At 50.9% G+C, this 13207-nt stretch overlaps 1 protein-coding gene across 1 annotated transcript; it reads right to left on the bottom strand.

Moving 5' to 3' along the window:
* Window positions 1-116: 116 nt before the first annotated feature.
* On the bottom strand, window positions 117-13191 carry LOC135233863 (protein SFI1 homolog). Its single transcript, XM_064297778.1, has 15 exons — window positions 12953-13191; window positions 11877-12070; window positions 11339-11480; window positions 10652-10850; window positions 9880-10052; window positions 9514-9610; window positions 8355-8561; window positions 7511-7654; window positions 6998-7176; window positions 5526-5734; window positions 3953-4097; window positions 2837-3316; window positions 2222-2495; window positions 1820-1937; window positions 117-1041 (listed from the first exon to the last, which is right to left on the bottom strand). Exons 1-15 carry the CDS (start codon window positions 13165-13167, stop codon window positions 839-841), a joined length of 2979 nt encoding a protein of 992 aa, XP_064153848.1. The 5' UTR covers window positions 13168-13191; the 3' UTR covers window positions 117-838.
* Window positions 13192-13207: the final 16 nt, after the last annotated feature.

Genomic DNA, 13207 nt, shown 5'->3' with positions numbered 1-13207 from the left:
CATAGTGCAGCTAGTATCAATGACAAAATTATTTGTTTATCATGTGATAAATGATCAATTAGAAAACATGTAATATTGCTTATTAAACAAATAAAATGAGACTGAAAAGCAAATATTACGGCTCTATAATCAATATGAGCTGGGAAAACTCACTGCTCAGAAACAGCTGAAATAAAAGGGGCGATTACTCATGTTGACAGTGTCCAGAACTTTTCCCCCAGTTTATTCCAAATTTCTTTTATCACAATTAAAAGCACTTCATTTTCCTAAGATATTAGTTAGCCTGCTTACAGCAGCTATGCATTATAATTGTGAAGTAAAACTAAGATACAGTATTGCTGTTTTTGAGATAATTATGCTTCGTGACTGCTAGTTAGCGGTCAGTCAAAAGGAAGGCAGCACTGGGATACTGAAATCCTGAAATGAACCTAGCCAGTAAACATAAAATAAAGTTTATACTTTATAAAATAGAGTTTATAAACCATTACATTACAGTCATTGCTGTGAGGTAGGCTGATATTGCAATAGGTCAATTGTTAATTTTTTTTTGCTTCTAAATGATCAAAGCACACACAGCAAATCCATGGTAGGCCAGATTTGTCTCTGTCCGTGTCCATATCCATGTGTGTGCATGACAGTGTCATGCCTGTGCCGTAGATTATGCATATGTGCAGTAGATTATGTGTCTGTGCAGTAGATTATGTGTCTGTGCAGTAGATTATGTGTATGTGTAGTATATTATGTGTTTGTGCTGTAGATTATGTGTATGTGTAGTAGATTATGTGTATGTGTAGTATATTATGTGTTTGTGCTGTAGATTATGTGTATGTGTAGTAGATTATGTGTTTGTGCTGTAGATTATGTCTGTGTGATGCTGGGGCGTGTCAGTATCCTGCCTGTGCAGTAGGCGGGTGCAGCTCAGCTGGGAGGCCTCTTTATTCTGGTGGGACACTCTGACCCACTGGTAGAAGGTGCTGGATACTCTCCTGCCTCGAACCCACAGCCACACTGCCTCGCCCATCTGTCTCCGAGTTTTATTCTCTGATCGCAACACACAAAACACACAGGGGCACGCGTCATGTTTAGGATCAGGGATCGTAGTTTTACGTCAGGTCAGGTTTGCTCTTAAGAATCCATCCACATCTAGATTCTGTTCCATTCATCCATACATTCATTATTCAAACCCCTTACTCCTGGTCAGGGTCGTGGGGGGCTGGAGCCTATCCCAGCAGGCATTAAAGGAGAGGCAGGCACACCGTTCACTCACACATTCATGTTCATGGGCAATATAGAGTCTCCAATTAGCCTAACCTTGACAGGTCTTTCAAATACACAGAAGTTGGTTCAATTATTTAATTATTTTCTGGCACAGAAATTTTATTATTAAATTAAATATTTTCTGGCACATTTTACAATATGTCTATATAATGTACATTGTCCCTGTGTTTGGTCCAAACACTTACCATAATTTGTACACTGCAATGCATACATTTTAGACAGATTAAACATTTATTTTATCATCTGCTACACCTCCCTCTTCCTCATATTCTCACATCGACTACATTGTATTTATCTGTGTTCTACAGCAGTGAGACCCAGGAAGAAGGACTCCACGGAATATCCTGCAGTTGTTTTTCTGCTCCCTGTTACGGGTGCACTGTGACACTCCCCACGGGGAAGGGTACACTAGGGGTTCTGTGACGTTTCCACTAGGAATGGCACAACAGAACAGCGATTGATTAAATGAGACCTTTAGTGATTCGTGCCGGTCAGGCCAAGCTGAGCAGGCCGCGCTGGTTCAGATGCAGTTAGCCAATACCTTTAGTCCAGCGCAGCCACACCCCGAACAGGCTCTGTGCTGCTCTCCTGCCGCTCTTCACACACAAGGCATCCGCAGCTTTTATCACCTCCGTCTTCTCCTTCCAGCAGCCGAACAGCTGCCGCGGAAGAACCGCAAATGAGCACGCTGAAAAACGCTGACACCTATCACATTACCCGACTGACTCTCTGCACGCTTGAATTATTAAAGAGAAGAAGCCTTTTGATCTCTGCAGCTTCCAAGTATTACTGCACGAAGGGGAAAGACACAGCACAGCCTTCATTTGACTGAATTCAACTGAAGTGAATGCTTTTTAATACCTATTAGATATGCGCAGAAAATAACAAGGACTCGCAACATTTGGACACCACCAACAGACACCACTGCACTTTATCACTTTACCTTCTGCAGCTGAGATTTGTTGCGATTTCTTTGCATCACGCGCCCTCTAGTGGCTGTTGTCCAGCGCTGCATGACAGCCAGTGTGGCTTGCTGGTGCTTCCTGCTGAGGCTCTGCTCCAGTACGAGCAGCCTGCACTGAGCCCGCCGCAGCGCCGTGCGCCACCGGGAGAAGCAGGACGCCGTTAGCCTCTCCTGGCGGCGGGCCTGGAAGCGGGCCACCGCGCTCCTGCACGTCAGGGTCACCACGGTCAGCCTGCGCCAGACCAGCAGGACTCTGTACACACAGACAAAAAAAAACAAACCCCACAACAACAACATGACCAAAGGATGATGTCACTTTCAGACGACATCCAAACACTCCGCCCCACCACATTCGCGGGTCACAATCCACTCCGGGGGCGATACGGTTTGTTTAGAGAGGAGTTCAGAGAGGGCGAGCGGGAACAGCGCGTTCCGCGGGGGGGAATCGGGTCGGATGTTTTATCGACGTTCCCGCGGCGTTTTGCTTTCATTCGTTGCCGGTTTGGCAGGTCGAATGAAATTGGAGGGGTTGTTGTGCTACACTTTCACACACACATCTGATCTGAGGGGCAGGCCAGGTCTGCGGGTCCCCACCTCCTGCGCTGAAGCTGGGCCTGGAAGGAGGCGCTGGCCAGGGACCAGCGGTACGCCGCGGCCCAGCGCCTGAAGCTCCCCGCCAGGCCGCTCCTGAGGCCCCGCTGCCGGAAGGCCAGCGCCTCCTGCTGGCGGGCGAGGCTCTGACGGGCCCTCCGCAGCCACTCCCGCGCCACGCCCCGGACGCGCCTCCTCCTCTCTCCCCGGCGGGCCTGGGCGTGTCTCCAGCGCAGGAGGGCGCAGTTGGTCAGCCGGGCGACGCGGTGAGCCTCCGCCCTGCTCTGCAGCGCCCTCTGCCTCCAGTGACAGGCCGCCGTCCGCACCCTTCCCAGCAGCCTCTGCTCCGCGCTCCGCCAGCGCTCTCTCCACAGGACAAAAGCGCCCCGCAGCGTCCGCCGTGTCCTTTCCGTCTCCAGAGCTTCTACCGCACGCCCGGCCCTCGCCCCACACCGGGCCCAGCGGTGCCACTGCCGCAGGCACCTGAGGAAACACGCTGCGCTTAGATGGACACCATCCCCAAGCACAAGGTCCTATTACATAAAGTCTCTCAGTACTGTTCCTTATCCTCAGACCCCAATATAAATCAGTCCTTTGTACCAATTAGCTCTATGTGTAAACCAGTCCCCTGTACAAAAGAGGTCTTAGTAAAAAATCAATGGCCAAGAAAAATCAAAGTGTACTGGGCATTTATTTCAAGTTCATTAACCACAAACAGGCTACATTTAACATTACACTCTCATTTGCTACTTAAAGCACGATATGCGCAATCACCCTCTTGCATATTCTATGGGGCTTAACATGTCGCAGATTGATGTAAAGATTACTGTTGGTCTGACACCGAGAACCTGGTATCGCCTCTGATCTTTGCCTAACATATCTGTGCATATAAAAGTGACTTTGGACAAAAATGCAGATCTAAGAATCGGTTTCCAGAATTAATAATTTCTCCGTAGTGATCAGTTTTCAGAACAAATCAGCTCTCAGTACAGAGAGACTGAAGAGCACATCTGATCCCAGTACAGACATATCCTCAGCCTTCGTCCTTCCTCCCTGTCTTGTCTTTCCTCGTCCGGCACTCTGTTCCCTGATATTATGTTAAAATAAACCTCCCCGGACCTGATCTTCAGAGACTTCTGCGCTGAGATATCAGCCCTCCTCAGTCTCTCTGCGCCCTCAGCCCAGCTCAGCAGAGCTGTCCTCTTCATCCTCCTCCTCTTCCTCTCCACGTGTTCACACTGCAGCCGCCGAAGCCTACTCCTGCCTGTGTCGGGCACATCAAACACCACCAGTTCACCTGCTGTTTACATGGTGAAACAGTCCGCCTAGAAATAATCTTTTACATTGGAAATGTGGCTATCGGCACAGAGACCAGACTGGGGCCAAAACCAGCTGCATTACAAATTCCGTTGGTGAATACCTAACATCCCAGGCAGTTTAAGTATTCAAATGAAATGCATTAAATGTCAAACGTGTTCATTATTTAAACATTTATCCCACAAAACCAAACACTGTTTTATGTATTTAAAGCAAATCCCCCCTTAACAAACATAATTTGGAAGTATTTAAATACTATTCATAAGATTTTAAAATAGATTTTAAAACATGGAAATATATTCAGTGGTTTCCAACAGCAAATGAGAGTAATTTAAGATATAGGAGGATTCCAAATCAGGAGCAGTAAGGTTAACAAGGACAAGTGAATGCCTCTAGAGTACAGCATAATGCAAGGTTAAAATCTTTTTTAGTAGTGCAATGCATTAAAGCTACTTCATAAATATGTAAATATGTGTATCATTTGCATTCAAATAGTTTTTTTAATAGTTTCCGGAATGTGTATTCAAATGGGCTTGAAAAAGACCTACTTTCTCTGATATTTTCTGCCTTTCATTATTTTTAACAGCTCATTTTTCATAAAGAGTATTATTGAGCACTATATTTAGCCCAGGTCTGATGCAGACTGCTGTTTGCACAAAAAGCCTTAAATCTGATCCAACTGCGGCCCGAAATCTCTTCATATGGCGTCTGGCGTTTCCACAGAATTCACACAACATTAGCAGCCCGCTATGCCTCAGGCTGCAAGCTACCAAAGATCTGAGAGTAAACAAGATACTGCAGAAGAGGCTCTAATGAGACCAGGGTAAGGCTGTGCGCGTGTTCAGCGCACAGTCAGCTACGGTGTTCATTTATATCTAACCAGCTCCAGCTTTCTCTCTAGTACGGCAGTTATTGCTTTCTCTGTCTGTGTGTGTGCGTGTGTGCGATTGTTTCTGTGCCTTAGTTAGAAGGGGGTCATTATTCAAACAGTGCGTGTGCCACTATATTAGTGAGACATGATTGTTTCTCTAACCGTACCTATGCGTGTGTGTGTGTGTGCGTGCGTGTGAATGCATGTGAAACAGGGCTGTTTTTTAGACTGCCTTCTTGATAGGGCTGTGTGTGAGACAAAGAGTGTGTGTTATTGAGACAGGGTTGTGAGTGAGACAGTGCGTGTGTATTATTGAGACAGGGTTGTGAGTGAGACAGTGTGTGTGTATTACAGAGACAGGGTTGTGTGTGAGGCAGAGTGTGTGTATTATTGAGACAGGGTTGTGTGTGAGGCAGTGAGTGTGTATTACAGAGACAGTGTTCAGCCTCTGTGGAGTGTGGCTGTTGTGTGAAGTGGCCAGGAGGGGGCGCAGTTCAGGCTCACTCTGCGCATATGAGTGCCAGCGCTGCAGGATCTCTCTGGCCTGCAGCGCCAGTCTGTTCGCTCTCCTCCTCCGGACCTCCAGCTGCTGCTGCGTGTGCAGCCTCCAGCGATCCAGCGCGACGCTGCACAGCCCACACCTCAGCCGCTGCAGGACCAGCAGCCTCCTCTCCCGGGCTAGCCACGCCCACGTCTCCCAGGCAACAAACACCCTGTGGTGGGCAATAAAAACTAGCTGGATCAAAACCGGGTCAAACATATTTGAAATACATCATTTTTTGGATAATAGTAAAAAAATTTGAAAAAAAAAAAAGGTGCACTGTCAGTCATAATTGGTACTGGAGTCTTTTCCCTACTGTGGAAATTCAGTGTTTAGGCACAGAGAACACACTAAAAGCTCTCCTCTGAAAATGGCATTCACTGTAGTTTTGACACCGTGGTAAACAGTCCATAAACAAAAACAGCTTCCCGTTGGCGGCAGTGGAATATTTCAGCGGAAACGTGTCTGTTGTGCGAAGCTGACAACTCACCGTGGCTGAGATTCCCTAATTCAAAACTGAAAAGAACGTGGACCCTGAGAGAGACCTGCATCCTCCCCGCTGGAGACAGTGACTGAATGTCTGTACTAATCTAACAAGTGCAGATTCGCCCTGTTTGTGTGTGCGAGGATAATTCAAAGTGAGAAACCTGACTTTAAGGGATGTGACAAGAATGAACCTTCAGCCCGTGCGCATCTCCTTTCCCTGGCTGTGAGCGCCTGCTTTTGTTACGCTGCATGTTAATCGCTTCTAACCAGGGTATCTGAGGGAATAAATTAGCCTTTGATCACAGTATTCTGAAAAGGGGAAAAAAACGCATGAATAAAGTAATAAGTAAACCAATGCCGTACTGGGAACTTATTATTGCGGCCAACAAAAACACACCACGCCATCTGTCTGGTCCTTTTTTCAGACAGATGGTTAAATTATTTGTATCTGAAAGAAAATAACCTTGAGAAGAACATTTTGTGTCTGGTGCGTTGTTGATTGAGGAGCCACAGCTCAGTGGAGGACTGACTGACTGACTGTGTGACTGACTGACTGGCTGACTGACTGGCTGGCTGGCTGGCTTGCTGATTGACAGACTGACTGACTGTCTGACTGGCTAAATGACTGACTGACTGGCTGGCTGACTGATTGACTGACTGACTGACTGTCTGACTGACTGTGTGATTGATTGACTGTCTGACTGACTGGCTGACTGACTCTCTGGCTGACTGTGTGACTGACTGACTGACTGGCTGGCTGGCTAAATGACTGACTGACTGGTTGGCTGACTGATTGACTGACTGACTGACTGTCTGACTGACTGTGTGATTGATTGACTGTCTGACTGACTGGCTGACTGACTCTCTGGCTGACTGTGTGACTGTCTGACTGACCGACTGACTGACTGAACGCGGTGATGGGCGGACGTGCCAGGACTCTGGGTCTCACCTGGTGAGGACGGCCCGGTGGTGGTAGAGGCGGACGGCGAGGTTCTGGCGGGCTCGGGCGGCCCAGAGGGCGAGGCCGCTGCACAGCCTCCGTTTCTCCGCCCTCCTCAGCAGCCACACGACCCGTCTCTCCAGCTGGGCGGAGTCCTGGGGCTCCCAGAACGCGAGCTTCACTCTCCCCTGCCAGGACACAAATTCAGCCCGAGAGTCGAACCCAGCCCACAGGGCTGTGACAGAGCAGAACTGAACTGTTCTAGTAAAGCCACTACCTGCTGGCTGAGGAAAAGTGGACCCTACGTGTTCTGCGGTCTGGAACTATAGATAAAAATGTAGGCAAGCTGCATTGTGAAGTATTTAATTTGAGTAAGTTCGACAACCAATCACAGTTACACTATAAACCAGTGAGTGACTGATTTCACATTTAATATGCAGGCCAACTGATTTGTGCTTGAAACACCCCTCTATCCTGTTCTGAAGCAAAAAAAAAACAAAAGGTTAGCCCTTCTCCGCTTACCCTTCTCCGCCATGTTGAGAAGCAGCGAAGGAGCAGACTGTGGGTGTGAAGGCGTTCGGCTTCCCTCCGCAAAATGGCCTTTCCCCTCCGGAGAGACGCAGCCCCGCTCCACTGTGCCAGGCAGCGAGACCGCAGAGATCTCTCCTGCGAGGAGGCGGGGAACGGGGTGTGAGAACAGCGCACTCTTGACATCACGTGCAGTACCGGGGGCAAGGCCGCGCGGAGCACCCCCACGGAAAAAGAGCCTTTCTCGGAAGCGCTGAAAGGCCGGCTGGCTTCCAGAACGCGGAGACCAGCGCGTACTCCGAAGAAAAGGAGCCTCTCCTTTGTCGAGCGGAGCACATAACCTCCGCACGCTACGCTAACCTCACTATCTGCAGCCCCAAGGCCGGCTCTTTACCACAAAAGATAAGCACAACTACGGAAATAACGATAACTATGTAACTCCAAATTACCGTTTTAAAAGAATCTAGTTCAAATGAATTAGAGTGTGCACAAAGCAGTCATAACAATAAAAATGTGCTAGAATGAGAACAATAGCCATTTTCCGAATGACTCTCAGAGTAATGTTGAGAACACATCTCCAGCGATAACACACATCGCACCATCGTCTGCCTGCTGCGTACCTCTGTAACCGCATGAAGTGTGTGTTGACTAGCAGGTGTGTACAACGATAAAACACTCTCGGGTGTGGACACTAGTAAATGATATAGTTTATTCAGCTATAATTATCGCCCCAGGAGAAAGAGGCTTTTAGAAATGTAAAGAGCGGCTAAACCGCAGTGCTTCTGAGCTAGGACTGGGGAATAGAGAGGATAAGGGGGGGGAGGCAGGCAGTGTTTACCCAGTGTCTGCGAGCAGCTGCGTGCTCCAGCATCCCCGTCCTCCAGGTACGGAAGGCCCGGCTCAGCGCCGCCCGGGTCCGGACCTCTCTGACCGAGCCCAGCAGCGCCCTTTGACCCCTGCGCACCCTCACCAGCGCCCTCCACTGCCAGAAGGCCACGGCGACGGGGCCCCGCCTGATCCTGCCCAGCGCGCTGACCGCCAGAGTCTGAGCAGGGGAGGCATTACATTACATTACATTACAGGCATTTAGCAGACGCTCTTATCCAGAGCGACTTACACAACTTTTACATAGCATTTTACATTGTATCCATTTATACAGCTGGATATATACTGAAGCAATTTCGGTTAAGTACCTTGCTCAAGGGTACAACGGCAGTGTCCTACCCGGGAATCGAACCTGCGACCTTTTCGGTTACAAGCCCAGTTCCTTACCCACTGTGCTACACTCCGGGCACCCACGGGCACACGCGCCCGCCATGTTACTGCCACAAGCCAAAATAAGAGCGCGAGAACGCACACGCGCCCGCCACGTTACCGCCACAAGCCAAAATAAGAGCGCGAGAACGCACACGCGCACTCAGAGGGAGACGGCCAGCCGCCCGCGACGCGGCGTTCTCAGATTTATGTGCCGATCGGCGCTTTCGGCAGAGTGGAATCTCACGCCTGAGGAGGCTCCGGCCCGTCTGAGCGGCAGGGCTGGCCCGGCGGCCTGTGGCTGTGCGGTCTGATGGGTTCTGTGTTTAAGGCTTAAGAGATGGAGCTCGGCTTCCTTCTCCGCCATGGAAACAGCGTGGTGCCCCCCCCCCCAGAGGAGAGCGCCCCCTCCCCCCCTCCCCCCAGAGAAAGGGTGGCGCGTGCCCGCCGGCGCCTCCGTGGGCGGCCGACCGTAGCGTGGCACGGGCCCCCCCGGGCGCGTTTGATATTTATCCGTCTTAATTGCTCCTCTTCAGGCATCTTCATCCGACGCCAGCGGCCGTCTTTCAAAACGCGGCTGAACATCAAGCAGCGGCGCGGTGACCAAGGCCCCGCCCGCTTCATTTCTAATTCCGTTTTTTATTTATTTATTTTCTATAAGGACGACGGCGCGTAATGAGGCTGAGCGCGGCAGCGGGTGCACTCGCGCAGAGCGCAGCGAGATTAAAAGCGGGGGGGGATACCTTTAATCTGGGGGAGCCATTGTGAGCGGGGCCGCTTTGATCAGGAGGACGGAAGGTTCCGGGAGGCGGGGGGCGGTCCGCGCGCTCCGCCCGCGCCCTGTGGGGCAAGAGCAGACGAGAGGTGGCCCCTGCATTCGATTAGTGGAACAAAGGGAAGCGGGGCGCGGCAAGCGCAGCGCTGTTCCCCTCGATGACACCATTACCGTCTGCGGCTGGTGGAGAGCTCTGTGTGTGCTTCCCCAGGGACAGCGCTATCGACTGTCTCGCAGCAGAACACTTCTACGTGTCACGTGTCACACCGCTAAGCCCCAGCCCGTTTGACCTTTCCCATAATGCACGGCGTGTCTGCTCTGCAGTGAAACAGACCCGGCTGCGTGAGTGCCCGGCGGAGGGGAGGCCAGCAGGGGGCGCTCTTGTTCAGTCTGCCAGGAGGAGCGGGGGGTGCAGCCTCCGAGTTCGGCGCTGTGGTACACTGGGTGTGCCCCGCCATGCACCGGTTCCCCACCGGGGTCACTGCACCTCTCTGTCACTGCCAGGGCCTGCAGGGGTCACGCAATGGAAAAAATAACACCATTTCGTCTATTATGGAAACAACTCCACTTACTCTTACACTTCAGGAATTTAAGCAGGCTGCCTTACACAGCTTAAATTTGTTTTTAAATGCAATCCATTTATACTGCTGAATATTTACTGAAGCATTTCAGGTTAAACACATTGCTTAAGGCTACAACTGCAGTGCCTCACCAGGGAATCAAACCCACAGTCCCAGTGTTGCAAGCCCAGTTGATAAATGGACTGCATTTATATAGCGCTTTTATCCAAAGCGCTTTACAATTGATGCCTCTCATTCACCCATTCACACACACACTCACACACCAACGGTGAAAGGTTGCCATGCAAGGTACCAATCAGCTCGATGGGAGCAATTAGGGGTTAGGTGTCTTGCTCAGGACACTTCGACACGCCCAGGGCGGGGGATCGTACTGGCAACCCTCCGACTGCCAGACAACCGCTCTTACCCCCTGAGCTATGTCGCCCCACAGTTCTCTAACCAACAAGCTACATTATGCTACATAGCCACTCAAATAGCCATTTGCGATCTCACACTTTAAAGGGTTGAGGGGCTGGAATCCTTTACCTGCTCAGATCCGACAGAGGTTCCCAGGAACAGGCAGATGGGAGAGGTGCTGTCAGACCCCAGAGAGGGGGCGGAGTCCAGCAGGGCCAGCTGTGTGCAGAAGCTGTGCACCTGGGCATCCAGGGCCTGCTGTGCCAGCCTGTGCCAGTTCTGCAGGGCTGCCCTCACCTGCTCGAGCTCCTTAGTCACATGGTACACTCTGAAATGCACACGGGATCTGCTCAGTGTGCAGTCAGCAGGGAAGCAGAGGGCCAAGGCTATGTGGTAGAAAGCATTTTACTTGGCTACGCTGAGGCTATGTAGAAGAGAGCATTTTACCTGGCAGGCTGAGGCTATGTAGAAGAGAGCATTTTACCTGGCAGGCTGAGGCTATGTAGAAGAGAGAATTTTACCTGGCAGGCTGAGGCTATGTAGAAGAGAACCTTTTACCTGGCTATGCTGAGGCTACGTAGAAGAGAGCCTTTTACCTGGCTATGCTGAGGCTACGTAGAAGAGAGCCTTTTACCTGTCTAGGCTGAGGCTATGTAGAAGAGAAACTTTTACCTGGCTATGTCACACAGGTTGTTTTACCTGTCTAGACCAAGGTTATATAGCACAGGGTGCTGTGCAAGGCTTGGTTGAGGTTACGTAGTGCAGGGTTTTTTTTAACCTTCCTAGGCTGAGGCTATGTAGTACAGGATGCTTTACCTGGCCAGCTGCAGGTTGTGTGTGCTGTCCTTCCAGGTGTGAAAGGCCTGATGGAGCAGCAGGTCCAATGAGCAGTGGGCTGTCCACTGGGGTGATGCTATTGGCTCAGACTCCCCCCACAGCTCCACCCCCCACCTCAGCTCTGAGGAGACAAATCAAGGTACCATACATTTCTCTCAACAGGAAGTCACGGCACTCTGTATGCACACTAAATACAATACTGAACCGACTGTACAGTACTGGCGTATTTCCCAAGTGAGTCATTACGACAAGCATCCCTGGCTGACGTTCAGCGCGCTGGAAAACATGCGCGCGCACACACACACACACACACACACACACACACACACGCAGGCAATATAAAACCAGTATTTGTAAATATGGAGGTATCTGGCAACTGCAAATGAAGCGCAATAAAAGGAGGTGTGAGTAACAGGTTAGCGTCTGAGCGGCAGATGGGCTCCCCCGGGTTCGGAGTCCCGCCTCGCCGCATTTCCCGCCGCGTTTGTTGCGATTAAAGAGCGGGGACGCGGCGAACCTCGCCGTCTCCCCCGGGCGCGCCGTCGTCTCCGCGGGGAGGCGCGGGTGATGAATGCGACGCCCAGGCGGCGCAGCTCCAGCGCATGCCTCCAGCGCTGCAGGCAGCGGCTCAGGGAGAGGGCCCTGCGCCTGGAGAGGCAGCGCAGCCACGCTGATCTCCGATGAACAGCCTCCCTCCAGCGCCACAGGCACCTGCAACACAAACACACAAACAAATACACACATATGAGTATGCTCCAACACACACAAACAAATACACACACACACACACACACATATGAGCGTGCACAAACACACACAAACAAATACATACACACACACACACGAGTATGCACAAACACACACAAACAAATACACACACACATATATGAGTATGCACCAACACACACGAACAAATACATACACACATATGAATATGCACGCACACACACAAACACACACACACAAATACACATATATGAGTATGCTCCAACACACATAAACACACAAACACACACATATGCATATGCACCGACACACACACACGCGCGCATGTGTATGCACTCACACAAACACAAACAACACACACACAAAACACAAACACACATACACACACACACACTCACACATACACACACAAACACACACATACACAAACAAACACGAACACACACACACACAGCATCAGTGCGACTAAGTGAGTCTGAAAAATGGAATCGATAATGTGAAACGACACAGCACAGCTTCCCTCTCCCATCCATTTAAACGGGCTCCGTTTTTTTAACTACAGCTATTCGCGAACCTTAAAAATGATAAATCTGCCTGACACGAACCGAGATTAATGCTCTAATTACACTGTTACGTATCGCAGACTGTTCCACTCGGGCTGCGTCGCGCTGTCGGGCTGAAGCGAGCTGGCAAACGAGTTCATTTCTGCGAGGTCTTTTCCTAACCTGGTTTCCCAGCCGGGAAACCGAATTAAATATTCACCCGCAGCTACGAGCCAGCGCTCCCCGCAGGGCTCCGGGGGTGTGAGCCGCTGAGGATCGGGGGAGCGATAAAGACGGAATGATAACAGAGAGGGTGGGGACTGACCGGGAGAGCCGAGCTTTCCGCGCTCTCTCCAGAAGAGCCCAGGCTGCCCTCCTCGCGCTGGAGCCGCGGCGCCAGGCGCCGAACGCAGCCTGCAGTCTCCTCCTGGCCAGCAGGTGGCGACCTCGCTGCACCAGCCTCTGCTCCAGGGCAGCCGAGGACCTTGCCTGGCACCACTTCCCAAAGGCGGCTGCGGGGGGAGGGGGGGGGAAACGCATCCATTACTTCCTCCATTTAATGAACCTCCGTCCAACGAGT

Source organism: Anguilla rostrata, chromosome 11, assembly GCF_018555375.3.
Source record: "Anguilla rostrata isolate EN2019 chromosome 11, ASM1855537v3, whole genome shotgun sequence".
NCBI lineage: Eukaryota > Metazoa > Chordata > Actinopteri > Anguilliformes > Anguillidae > Anguilla > Anguilla rostrata.
The sequence above is the reverse complement of the archived record's forward strand: the minus strand, read 5'-3'. Positions and strand labels throughout refer to the sequence as shown.